General features: G+C 41.4%; 1 protein-coding gene across 4 annotated transcripts in view; it reads left to right on the plus strand.

Moving 5' to 3' along the window:
- The window catches only part of SHANK2 (SH3 and multiple ankyrin repeat domains 2), a 717,042-nt gene extending 705,636 nt beyond the window's left edge, over nucleotides 1-11,406 (plus strand). For all 4 annotated transcript variants that reach the window (XM_039911444.1, XM_039911445.1, XM_039911446.1 and 1 more), the window contains one exon: nucleotides 5,447-11,406. In XM_039911444.1, coding sequence (XP_039767378.1) covers nucleotides 5,447-6,017 — 571 coding nt within the window. In that variant the 3' untranslated portion in view covers nucleotides 6,018-11,406. The remainder of the gene's footprint in view (nucleotides 1-5,446) is intronic.
- The last annotated feature ends 2,812 nt before the right edge of the window (nucleotides 11,407-14,218 follow it).

Raw genomic sequence — 14,218 nt, forward strand, 5'->3', positions numbered from 1 at the left:
AAGCACTCAATAAATACCATTGTTGATCATGAGTGTTGCTACATTTTCCAGAGTATAGAATTCCCTCTTTTCGTCTTTCCCTAGTGCATTATGCACGTGCAGCAGAGGCAGACTTCCTTGTTCTTTCTCTGGTCCATCAGGACAAGGTCCCCAAAATAGATTTAAATTGGTTGCCCATAGCCTATCATTTGACTCTTCTGCTTCATTTTATTCAAGCTTTGCCTCTCACTTCTGGCAAACTATATCCTTTTGCTCCACTTGGCTCTCATGATAATCCAGGATATTTTTGACACCTAAGACAGATTCCTTTTTGTAGATTTGCTTTTCCTTTCAGCCAGCCATGACTGCCTATGTAAATGAAATGGGGTTTCAGGAAGTTTTCCTGGGATTTTGGCTCTTAAGAGAAGCAGCATGGCTCAGTGGAAGGAGCCTGGGCTTGGGAGTCAGAAGTCATGGGTTCTACTCCTGGCTCTGCCACTTGTCAGCTGTGTGACCTTGAGCAAGTCACTTAACTTCTCTGTGCCTCAGTTACCTCATCTGTAAAATGGGCATGAAGACTGTGAGCCCTATGTGGGACAACCTGATTACCTTGTATCTACCCCGGCACTTAGAGAAGTGCTTGGCACATAGTAAGCACTTAACAAATACCAACATTATTATTATTACCTATGGCAATCCTTTTTCCTGAGATATACATTTTCCCATCCCATGAAACATAGCTTTACAGTCACCCTGAATCAAGGTGTGATTTCCTCTTTTAGAGGAAATCCTCTCTAATGTTCACTTCCCACATTTGGGCCATAAAACCCAGCTAAAGTGGGTATCATAATGTTTGATTTTTTAGGGTTGCTTTGAGGTAAAATCAATGAAAAAAGTGCCCCTTGAACAACAGTCTCGCAGTAAGTGCATTTCAACTATAGGCACTGGTTCCTTGAACCTAAATTAATACAGCCTTTGGCCTGTCTAAAGAACAATGTTCCAACAAGAATCCGAAATCTAATTTAGGAGAATATAGTAGAGTGAAAAGATTCAATCCTTGCCTTCAAGGAGCCTACACAAAATTGGGGAGGCAGATAAGGAAATAATTTATGGAAAGGAGTATACTTATATGAGTTAAGGTTTAACTAGGTAAGGAATATATTTTGATATAAACAGATGGATCTCCACTGCATAGTTGGTACAAAAGTGCTGAAATAGGTACAGGGATGAAAATTTTACCAGCAGAAAGCTTTCGGGGGGTGATGTGACTTTAGAAGTTTGAAGAGAAAGAAATCTGACTGAATGCCTTAAAGCATATAATGATGAGGAGCGAAATGGACAACCATCAGAAGTGTGCAGCATGATGTTTCAGAAAGATAATTGGAGGTTGAGATGGAAAGGGAACTGGGAGCAGGGAGACCAGGGATGAAGCTGATAAAGTAAAGTGGGAATATGACAAGTACCTGGATCTGCATGATGGCCAAAAAGATGGAGAGAAAGGGTAGAGCCTGGAAATATTGTGGATGAAACACCAGAGGAGCATGAAGTAAAGAATAATGTCAATGGCTAAAGGCTACATGTGATGGAAAAGGAAGCAGCATGATCTAGTGGGAAAAGCACAGTCCTGGAAATCAGAGGACCCAGGTTCTACTCCTGGCTCTTCCACTTGTCTTCTGTGTGACCTTGGGCAAGTCATTCAACTTCCCTTTGCCTCAATTCCCTCATCTTAAAATGGGGATTAAAACTGTGGGTCCCATGTGGGACAGGGCTGTGTGGCTCAGTGGAAAGAGCCTGGGCTTGGGAGTCAGAGGTCATGGGTTCGAATCCCAGCTCTGCCACTTGTCAGCTGTGTGACTGTGAGCAAGTCACTTAACTTCTCTGTGCCTCAGTTACCTCATCTGTAAAATGGGGATTAACTGTGAGCCTCACGTGGGAAAACCCGGTTACCCTGTATCTACCCCAGTGCTTAGAACAGTGCTCTGCACAAAGCAAGCGCTTAACAAATACCAAAATTATTATTATTATTATCTGATAATCTTGGTTTTTGGTTTTGGTTTTTTTTTGTTTTTATGGTATTTGTAAAGTGCTAACTGTGGGCCAGGCAGGCACTGTACTAAATTCTAGAGTAGATACAAGCTAATCAGGTTGGACACAAATCCTTGTCCCAAATGGACTCACAATTTTAAAGCCCATTTTACAAATGAGGTAACTGAGGCACAGAGAAGGTAAGTGACTTGCCTAAGGCCACACAGGAAACAGTGCTGGAGCTGGGATTTGAACCTGGGCCTCTGACTCCCAGGCCTGTGCTCTTTCCACTAGGCCACAGTAGTTCCCTGTATCTACCCCAGGGCTTGTACAGTGGCTGATACAGAGGAGTGCTTAACAAATACCATAAAAAAAATGGTATGGGGGAAAGGGAAGAGGAGTTCCGTTTTAGATACACTGAACTTAAGGTGTTGGTGGGTCATCCATATAGAGAATGTTCTGGAGTCAGGAAAAAAACAAGAGATTGTAGTGGAGGTGAGAGCTAGAATAATAATTCACCTGCCTAGAACTGATGGCTCAAGGCACAGAAGTGAATGAGCTCCCAAAAGGACTGGAAAGTGATTTAAACCAAAAAAAAAAAAAAAGAGGATCCTGACCTGAAGCAGAACTACTAGTGAAAAGATACTGAAAAAGAACATCTGGATTTGTAGGAGCAGAACCAAGAAGAACTGTGTTGATGAAACCAAAGTTAGACAGTGTTTCCTGCAGAACAGAGTAGTCCACAGTGTCAAAGGTGTGTGCCCCCTTTTACCTTGTCTCTTGGAAACTGGACAGTAATCTTTAAGGAAAGAGAGACCTTAGTGCTGTTCTTGATTTCCCTGGGAAGCACATATTATAGCTTGAAGATAGTATATTCAGTACAAATAGAAAGAGATACTTATTCACGCAGAATGCAAAAAGCACTTAGAATTAGTTACAAGAGGTGTGGAGGACAGAGTCAATAGACTCAAGAAAAATGTGGATAAATTTCATGAAATGTTCCTTATGCAGAAAGAGAAAGGTCGAGGAAGTCAAACATCACAGTCTCCCCCAACTGTCCCTTGGTACCACTATCAGAGGTTGATTTTTAGACTCGAAGACCCACTCATCCAAGTATATCATTTCTTATATTATTTTATGCAGACCAAAAATGTTTCCAGTAAAAAAGAGACTTTAAGATTAAACTTGGTTTCTGACTAGGAGGAAATTTGCAGCTTTTGTCCCGTACTCTTAGTATTGGATTCTCTTTTCCGTGTTTATTACTGTCTCACACATTGAATTTTTTTTAAAAATCTGAGCCACTTATGTATCTGTTGGCAGGTCAAACAAAAAAGGGGGCATGGTAATTAGCATGTTTTGTAACATATCAGAATTACCTATATTTAACATGAAAGTAAGTTTAAGTATGGCAAGAAAGCAAGTCAATGGTGTGTCATGTTTGGCTTGGAAGCCCATATGACTGACAGATAATACTCATCTGATGATGTCAGCCTCCTCTCCATCGATCACTGATATTTATTTAGGACTTATTGTGTGCTCTGCACTATACTCAGGGCTTGTCTTATGCTATCGAGTCTTCGCTGACCCATAGCAACTCCATGGACCCATCTCTCCCAGAAAGCCCCACCTCCATCTGCAGTCGTTCTGGTAGTGTATCCACAGAGTTTCCTTGCTAAAAATACGGAAGTGATTTAACATTGCCTTCTTCCACACAGTAAACTTGAGTCTCCACCCTCGATTCTCTCACATGTCGCTGCTGCCCAGCACAGGTGAGTTTTGACTTGTAGCATATTGCCTTCCTCTCGTTAACCACTGCCCAAGCTAGGAATGAAATGGATATGCCTCTGCTTGACTATTCCTCCCATAGTCAAGTCTGGTAGAATACTGGAAACTTTCCAGGTTCAATCCTGAGAGAGTACTCAGGGCTTGGGAGAGCACAGTACAACAGAGTTGGTAGACCACTGCCCAAAGTGAGCTTACAGTCTAGAGGGGGAGAAAGACATTAATATAAATAATTTATAATGTATTTTCCCATGACTTTTACTTTACCAGCAGGTAAGTAGGCATATGGATTTTCCATGCTGCTTCCCACTGCATCTGGACAGTAGCTACTTCAAAGCTCTTTCTCGGTTCCCAGCACTGATTACAGTGCTCTGCACAGAGAAAGCACTCAATAAGCACCATTGACTGATCAAACTCCCTCTTGTTTGGCCCTCTGTCATAATAGAGAAACAGTTTGGTCAGTGTCTTCCTAGCAAAAACCCTTCATAGGCTTAGCATGCTCCAGCCTAAATTGACATCAGTGCAGCTGATTCACCTTTGTAATTTTCTAAGCAATTTTTCTTTAAGCGCATTTTATTCTCCCCCCCCCGCCCCATGTTGTTTATTTTAATCTCCCTGTTAGGCATCCCTGAACTTGGCCAGAGGTTTGACTACCTGGCACCTCTCTCTCACTTTCAAGGTGCCCACACACAAAGCTTCTTCTCTATCTACTTTAGTGGGGGTGGTGTATTTGAACTAAATTGGTAGCAATGTTAACCTAGTGAGGCAAGGAAGCTGTGCTAATTTTCAGACAAAAGCACTAAAACAAATCCCAGTTTCAAAGGAAAATCCAGGTAATAGAGATGTCCATTTTAGTGAGCTGATTACCACTTTTTAGGGCCTGTAAGAACTTAGCTTTATTCCACCTTTACCTCTTGGGGAGCTGTTCTGATTCGAGAGTGGGTTCAAATGTGACTTACAGCTGTCTGTTGGGGAGGGACAGACCTTCCATTTCACTGAATCCACAAAAAGAACGTAACATCTGCCACCCTGACTTCCTATGCAAGAGTATGAATGACCCAAATCCTAGTCCCACCAATGCCTGGCTCCCATAGCCAGCAGACCTATATACTGAGATGGAAGAAAAACATGTTTGGAAGAATGGGGTTGGAAAAAGGCTCTGTGTAGTACAGCAAGTCAAAAGGTCTTTCAGGAGCACCTACATTTGCATTCTAGGTCAACAGAACTGTGCCCTTCATGCAGTTTTGTAGCCACTTTAGGTCATTTATTATTATACTGGAAGAAAAAGAAACCACCACCTTCTGCCTCCTGTTAATAGCCTCACGGTTTTGCAGCCGCTTAACCAGGATTTCCCACCTCCAAGAAGTGCTTTTTCTTCCCCTCCAGTTGATGTTAAAGTTGTTTAACCTCTCTTTGTGTCAAGATCAATGTGCTGCAATTCTGCCCTTTCTGGGGAACTTAAACAGCAGGTTTATTGGGTTGGTTAGGTTTGTTTTCTTCCTTGGGTCTTGAAGATCTTTCATCCAGTCCCGGCCAGGTGAGAGTCTCCCTTTGCCGGTGTGCTCAGTGATAGAAACTCTCCTTTCCCTCCCCTTCTGCGTTGCAACGTGTGGTGTTTCTGATGTGTTTCTTGTGGCTTTTTCCCTTATCGCCATTGCAGGAGCACAGAAGTCATGAGCACGGTCTCAGGGACCCGAAGTACAACGGTCACGTTCACTGTCCGGCCCGGAACCAGCCAGCCCATCACCCTTCAGAGCAGGCCCCCGGATTATGACAGCCGGACCTCAGGAATGAGACGTGCCCCGAGCCCCGTGGTCTCGCCGACCGAGCTAAGCAAAGAGCTCACACCCTCCCCTCTGAGCGCCACTGCGGCTTCTCCTTCTCCCGCCATCTCGGAGGTCTTTAGCCTTCCGAGCCAGCCACCTTCCGGGGACCTCTTTGGCTTGAATGCCGCAGGCCGCAGCAGGTCTCCCTCTCCCTCGATATTGCAACAGCCAATCTCAAATAAGCCTTTTACAACTAAGCCCGTCCACCTGTGGACTAAGCCAGATGTGGCAGATTGGCTGGAAAGTCTAAACTTAGGCGAGCATAAAGAGACCTTCATGGACAATGAAATCGATGGCACTCATTTACCGAACCTTCAAAAGGAAGACCTAATAGACCTGGGAGTGACTAGAGTGGGGCATAGAATGAACATAGAAAGAGCTTTGAAGCAGCTGCTGGACAGATAAGAATGGATCTTCTTCCGGTTAGAAGTAGAGATGGGCTTGTACCGAACTATTCCCATGGCCTTGCTGATTTGTGAGCTACCACCATTATCCCCTGGGTTACTTCACTTCCTGGCACCCAAAGAAGGGCCAAGGGTTTCCTTAGTGGCTCTAGGCAGAAGTGCGCAGATGGGAAGAGAGCTTCTGGGGGAGATTGGGAGAGACGTTGGTTAGGTTTTTGGTTTTTGTTTTTTTTTTACAAAAGTATGCACCTCGTTACCAACATGGGGAGCTTATCACGCTTCTGTTGGGTCCAGAAGCTTCCCCAGTGGTTTGGCACAGGGGCATGGCACGTTCCAACAGAGAATACGGCGCTCTCTATACCTCCCCCCAGGGACTCCTCCTTTGGTCCTGATCAGCTCTCACCACCCCTGCTCCAACACAGGTCCCTTGTTCTTTTCCTCTTCTGAGGCTCCTTACACCTCAGTGGATGCTCACTTGCCTCTTTGTCTTCAAGGGGTTGTAAGCCACTCAACCTAAAACATGTTGATTTCACAGATGCATATCTTGGGACTTTATGGTAGAGAAGCTTTTTTTTTTTCCAAATCCTCCAGGTCGTTTCCACACATTGTGTTGCAGCCATGGTGGTTTAGCAGCAGCTTCCTGCAGGTAGGGTGGAGACCTCATCTGAGATTGTGTTGTTTCGCTGACCTGTCTTTATTTCTGTAAATCGCGTTCGCACATTTTCAAGGTGGCCAAACAGGTGGCACCGGCGGAGTGGATAGAGCACATAGACACAGTCGAAAGATGGTGGGAAATCCCAATCAAGGCCTGGTCTGACCTGAGATACTGCCCTGACATGTCAACACTGAGTCAGGGGTGGGGAGTACCAGACACGTGGATGAAAATGGGACTGTGAGGAGCTGATTCACTCGCTTTTTTAATCCTTGAGCATCTTTTTGACTTGAAGATCCAACTGAGCATTCACATAGCCACTGAAAGCTAAGATCAGAATGGAGGTTAACAGGAGAGCTTGTGGTGTGGCCACTTCATCTGGAGAGGAGTAGGGTCCAGTTGGACTAGGAGATCTGTAAAAGCACCAGATGAGGAAAGGTGTTGTGCCTCCTCTATTTAAAAAGAAGTTTTAACTAGCAGCTCCTCAAACAACCAGTGTTGAAGGTTGAGGTTCAGAGGGTAGGCAGTGGTAAAACGTAGGCAGTGGTAAAACACGGGGCTGAAAAAAAGCAAAGGCTAGGGTCTTGAGGGCAGAGACTCAAAGAAAGGGAAGTGGAAATGGCACTCCAAAGACTTGATGGCATTTTGGGTTATGGGTTAGAAAACCAATCAACCACTGGTCCCAGTCTAATAAGGTTCTCTCCCTAGTTGGTTGTTGGGGCCCTTTTACCCCTCCCCTTTAAACTAGTACCTCTAACTTCTGGAGGATGATGGATAAATTGCACCTGGACAGAGAACACCCAGCAAGGTTTCCAGCACTTTCTTGCACCGGTGGAAAGAAGCTGAAGGCTTTTTTTCTTGCTTTCTGAAATCTCAGCCCATCTCTAATTATAATTTTGTTTTCCTGCTTTTTTTTCCCCTCCTTTCTGCTCACAATGAAGTGTCTGATTAGGTCTGCAATGGCCCAAGTATGAGTACATAAAATTTAGCAATTTAAATATTTCTTTACTGCAAGTTTAAATAGTTGTACAGATAGTTTATAAGCACAATATTTTAAGAAAATAAGTGGCTGGTCTACTAGGCAGCCTTTGTGCCACTTCAGTGCAAGAAAGTTAAAAGAAAAAAAAAACTTTTGTGATTTAATAATACTATTTCTGTGGAATAATTATAAAAAGTATGACCTTTTTAAATCAACCTTATTTGGATGCATCTGAACCAGCAGAGCTGTGTTATATTTTCTATCTTTGCTAGGACTCCGCCACTGAAGGACAAATATTTCTTCAAATGCAGCGGTTGCTCAAAAAAACCCTACTCCAGTCACATGGTCCCATGTGGAAAACAAGTCTTTTGACTCTTCTCTGTTATTCTACCCTTTGCAGGTCAATATTTGTATTTGAAAGTTCCAATCCAACTTGTAATAAAAATCAAGTTATTAAGGCATTTTCCTCAGAGTACTTTCAATTTTTCCATAACACAATGGATATTGCTGTAGAGGATTCTCAAGAAGATATCTTCCCCGATGAGGGGCTAGATGCTATTTAAGAAAGTGTAAAAACGGTGATCCCACCATCATTTGTCTTCCATCTGGTGATATTATGGAATTCAGTCAATAAACCGCTAACGCCATGGTTTTGGGTTTCTTTTTTTTTTTTGAATACAGTTGGTGTTTTACCTCTATGCTGTATGCCAAGGAATGCATTAGGTAAAGTGTAAGAAAAAGAAAACTTGGACGCTGCTTTTTAATCCTAACTTTGTTTGATTTATGTTTATTGAATTCAGGCACACAACCGTCAATGAAATCTGGACGGTATCCCTTTCTCAAAGAGCTGTATTGTGCTTCTGTATCTTTTTGGGCACTTACATAATAGATTCAGAATAACCTGTAGAAAACAGATCGAAACATTTAAAGAGCTAATGAAATAGTTTATTTTTTACATTGTTTCTTATGGTATAAAAAAGTAATAGGACCTCCTCCAGGGACCGGCCTTTATCAGTACAGTATCATTTGCCAAGATGAATCAGCCTCTAGCTCGGTTGGATGATTTTGCTCCAGGAAGCAATAGTTAGAAATTCAAATAGCCTCCTGCTTATTCTCATCCTCTGGAAATATTACGAATAGGCCCAGTTTCATGATGATACTCTTAACAGTGGAAGCAAAGTGTTATACTGCTCATATAAGAAACATGTTAACAGTATTCCAGGTTTTATGATCAAATTTTGTTATATACTGTAATTTAAATAAATTGCATTTACATGCCTAGTTTCTGTAATATTTGTGTATACAATACCAAAATCTCACAAGATGTAAATTGTGTATAATTGCCTAGACTCCTCTTCCTGGGTGTCAGTGCACATTTTAAGTTAACTCATATTATAAAATGACTAGATGTGACTGTTGATTTACAGACTTGACATATCACAAAACAAATTCTTTGTGGTACTTAAGTTAATAAAATAGTGATTTTTTCTCTGAGTTCTTAAACAAGCATTTCCCAGTTGATCTGGCAAAGACTATGTGATTGAGCCACTAATACTGACAATTTTCCCATTCAGTTTTCTTTTTTTTTTTTAATTTAAGATATGAATCTGTTTCTCGCTATATAGTTTGTGTAACAACTTGTGTTCACGTTCTCTATGTTGCTGTAATTTTTGTGCTTTAATTCCTCTTATTTAGAATTGATTAAAATCAAGCTCCTGTAACTTGCACTTTCCCCGATCCTTAATACTCTTGTATGGCAACCAAAATTACTGTAAAGAAATAAATATAATATTGCACTAAGGTTGTGGTTCTGATTGCAAACAGTGAAAACTGTCTGAATTAAACAAAAGAAGTTGCCAAACTTGCAATTTAAATGTAAGATTATTAAAATGGCAAAACATTTTACCTCTACACAGCTGGATAGATCATATAGCTTTTAATCAAATACTACAAACAAGTGCTTCTCCATTAGACTAATTTGCCTTGATTTCATTTTCTTAATGTTTGCAATGATGGAAAGCTAGTTATCATAAGAAATTTCAGAGTCACATTTAGGATGTCAGAATGAAAGTTTTTTCTAGACATGCAGCAGAATATTTGTATTGAAGCTGGGTGGTGGTTGGCTCTTTTTTTTTTACCCTTAATTGCTTTTTTTTTCACTTTAAGGTGGATTCCAGATGTTGACTGATCATTTTTCTTAAGTTGAAGTGTTCCCTTATTTGGGGGCAATCAAATGAGTCTTCTAGATCAAGCCAGGTTTTGAGTGATTGATATGAATCTGGCTGGTAAAACTCTAAAGCAAGGATTTTGCAGGAAAGCAGCATTATAAAACCTAGAAGCAAGGAAGAAGCTGATATCAGAATTTGCATCTTCTGATAAAGACTCCAGCTGAGTCAATTGATACTTTAGACAAGTTGGGCTTAACATTCTGCTTTAAGGAAGGATCTTTTTTATTAAAATCAAGTGTTTTGAACTTTCTTTTGCCTCATCAGTGAAACTTGATCTCTAGTCACTTCAGGTTGAGTGTTTTCTTTCATATTGGGAAAAAAAACCAATACCTTTAATGCAATCATTCTGTTTATATTTTTTGTAACCTTGCTATCTATTTCTTTGGGGATAATTCTAATCCTAGTATTTTTGTTCATTCCTCCCAGATTTTTTTTTTTTGATGATGACTATACTGTTACCCAGTAACAGTTACTATATGGTTGCTCAGCGGGTTTCTCTCAAACTTTTATTAGAAAATGTGTTTATCATTGGAGCTTTATTTCAGGCATTTTAATAATTAGTGAAATAAAGCATCTTTATGTAGCTCTAGCTATCCATGTAGATGCATAAATATTTGCAAAACAAATTTTTAAAATAGCTATCGGCTACAAAGTAACAGCATGCTTACGGAACTGCCAATGCTACGTGGGGATCGAGCTAGCATCAAAACTTGTTTCTGAGTCCAGCAGATTTGATCACGTCTATTTTTATCCACATTTTAATGGTGGTTTTGTTTCTTTATTGTTCTTGTAACCTATTTCTACATTTCACAGTCTTTACTGTTTTATGTCCAAGACCACAACAGATCATTGTCCAGTGCTATTATTCTGGAACACTTTGTTAATAGCAATTCTCTGATACTTAAATATGGAAAAAAAGGAAAAAAGAAAGTGTGTGCCTTGGATATTTTGAACCTGATCTGCATAAAAACCATATTGTATTTCAAATGCTGTATGTTTAATGAAAGGATAAATTTCTCTTCAATGTATTAATGTAGCTGATAAAATAGTTATAGTGCCTTGTTTTCTGAACCGAGAAGTCCATATCAATGCACAACTTAAAAAAAAACAAATTAGGAAAGTGATATGTTGAGATCTAGATTTCATTCTGGAACCTATCTCATCATGGGGCTGTGATCAAAACACAGTCATTAAATTAAATAATAAAAAGAAAATTGAAATATGATTGTGTTTTATCAGTTAATTTCCATGGATAATGCTCTCTCTCTACTACTTGCATTTTGAATTTTTTATTTAAAATGCGTTTTTAGTGCAAAGCAGAAAAGGAAGTATAGCCATGACCACTGTAGTAAGTAGGTAGTGGGCATATTAACTTCTACATTTTCCTGTGTTATACGGACACCTAGTGGTACTTCTGGTAATGCTCAGCGATGTTATGTTTAAAAATGCTATGTTCACACCCAATGTACTTTCCTGTTTATACAAAAAAGAAAATCACTCATTTCAATAAACTCATTCATTGAAAAATTCATGAAAGCACAAATTGTGAGTCACAGGAAATAAGCACTTTGGTATTAGTGGCAATAACCAATGAAAATTCTCAGTATAAAGTTCTCGTACGGCAAAGTCTACAGCATGTCATGTTCCATATATTAAATGTTTGTGTTGTACATTCCCAAGCAAACACTTGTTCTCAAGAAGGCTTGTTTATTGGTGAAGACAAGAACTGCAAAGTCAAGTTTGTCTTCAAGATTGAAATAATTCTTCATAGTAAAGGTTGGTGAAAACTTTTGGACTCTGCAATATTTCTTCTTTTAGAAGTTAACAAGACTCAGGGAGGGACTTGATTTTTGTGGACTATCAAGGTGAAAATATTGCTTCCTAGTAAAAATACTTAGCGGCTCCTCACCTGTTTGGAACTACCAAGATGCATCTATTTATCTATTTTTCTTTTGGGGGGATTTCCCTTCCACATGAGTGTTTCCTCTTGGACAAGAATTAAACTTATTTTGTATCTTTCCCCCTTAGTCTTCCAACTATAAAGAGTAGTTCCCAAGATGGAGTCCCAGCAGCATGGCCTAGTGGAAAGAGCACAAGCCTGGGAGTCAGGGCCTCTGGGTTCTAATCCTCACTCTGCCATGTATCTGCTGTGTGATCTTGGGCAAGTCACTTCAGTTCTCTGTATCTCAGTTTCCTCAACTGCAAAATGGATGTTTAGTACCTGTTTTCCCTCCTATTTAGACTGAGTTCCCATGTGAGACAGGGACTGTGTACAATCTAACTTGTATCTACCCCAGTGCTTAGAAGAGTGCTGCTTAGAACAGGACTTGACACATAGCAAGTGCTTAAATATAATAATAATAATAATAATATTCAAGAATAGCAATCTCAGAGATGCTGTGGTTCCAGATCCCTTTACAAGCTGGAAATATCCAATTACACAAACTACATAGAGTATACAATCAACCAGATAATTGCTCAAACCTCCACTTACTTGGGCAATATAGAATTATTCATTCATTCATTCAATAGTATTTATTGAGCGCTTACTATGTGCAGAGCACTGTACTAAGCGCTTGGGATGAACAAGTCGGCAACAGATAGAGACAGTCCCTGCCGTTTGACGGGCTTACAGTCTAATCGGGGGAGACGGACAGACAAGAACAAGAACAATGGCAATAAACAGCGTCAAGGGGAAGAACATCTCGTAAAAACAATGGCGACTAAATAGAATCAAGGCGGTGTACAATTCATTAACAAAATAAATAGGGTAACGAAAATATATACAGTTGAGCGGACGAGTACAGTGCTGTGGGGATGGGAAGGGAGAGGTGGAGGAGCAGAGGGAAAAGGGGAAAATGAGGCTTTAGCTGCGGAGAGGTAAAGGGGGGATGGCAGAGGGAGTAGAGGGGGAAGAGGAGCTCAGTCTGGGAACGCCTCTTGGAGGAGGTGATTTTTAAGTAAGGTTTTGAAGAGGGAAAGAGAATCAGTTTGGCGGAGGTGAGGAGGGAGGGCGTTCCAGGACCGCGGGAGGATGTGACCCAGGGGTCGACGGCGGGATAGGCGAGACCGAGGGACGGTGAGGAGGTGGGCGGCAGAGGAGCGGAGCGTGCGGGGTGGGTGGTAGAAAGAGAGAAGGGAGGAGAGGTAGGAAGGGGCAAGGTGATGGAGAGCCTTGAAGTCTAGAGTGAGGAGTTTTTGTTTGGAGCGGAGGTCGATAGGCAACCACTGGAGTTGTTTAAGAAGGGGAGTGACATGCCCAGATCGTTTCTGCAGGAAGATGAGCCGGGCAGCAGAGTGAAGAATAGACCGGAGCGGGGCGAGAGAGGAGGAAGGGAGGTCAGAGAGAAGGCTGACACAGTAGTCCCCTCCCAACCCCCCCAGATCTTGTTGCTTCTGAGGTAAAGATGGCAGAGAGAGGAAAAAACAAAGATTCCTGGCCTTGTGAGAAGATCCATGTCATTATTGAGAATTACCTTTAAAGTGTAGGGGAGAACTTAGACACATTGAAGTATGGAGGCAACTTCTCACTGCCTGTCTCTCTCAAAGTCAGTCCTCGCTGATACTATTACAAATCAATCGTATTTTGAGTGCCTAATGTTTGCTTAGCAGTGAACTAAATGTGTGGGTGGGTTCAATTGAAGATGACACAATCCCTACCCATGAGGAGCTTACAATTGAGTGGTGAGACTGACATATAATTTAAATATAAATATATAAATATAAATTATTACCAGCTGAAAGAGGAAGTGCTCTAAAGTAGGCTATATAAAACACCATGTGCAGAAGTCCTGAAGTGATAGTAGGAAGGATGTTGGAGAGAAGAAAAATTAGTTGGGGAAAACCTCCTGGAGAAGGAAGAATTACAGAAACGCTTTGAAAAGTGGGGAGAGTGGTGGGGTGGCAGAGTTGAAGCGGGAGGGGGTTCTAGGCAGGAGGACCTGAACGTGTAGGACAGGGTGTAGTGGTGAGGAGAGAGTGGAAGGATAAAGAGAACTAATGGAGGGCCTTAGCATCAACGGTCAGGAGTTCGTTAGATGCAAAGACAAATGTGCAGCTTTTGGAGGGTTTTGAGAGTGGAAAGCTCTGTGCAAAACATTGTTTTAGAAATCTGATCGGAACAGCTGAGGTAAGGGGAGACTTGGAGGCAGGTAACAGTATTCAAACCAGGACGTGACAAATGAGCCTGTGGGGCTCATAGTTCAGTTATTGGTTGTTAAGGCCATTGGTTCAAGACCTCCAAAAGTAAGGAATGCTTTCAGCCTTATCTGCCATCAGCAGACAGGGTCCTTCAGTTTCAGCCTACAGTGGCAAATGGGGCACAACTCTCCACCAGTGCTAAA

This window comes from Ornithorhynchus anatinus, chromosome 3 (genome assembly GCF_004115215.2).
Source record: "Ornithorhynchus anatinus isolate Pmale09 chromosome 3, mOrnAna1.pri.v4, whole genome shotgun sequence".
Taxonomy (NCBI): domain Eukaryota; kingdom Metazoa; phylum Chordata; class Mammalia; order Monotremata; family Ornithorhynchidae; genus Ornithorhynchus; species Ornithorhynchus anatinus.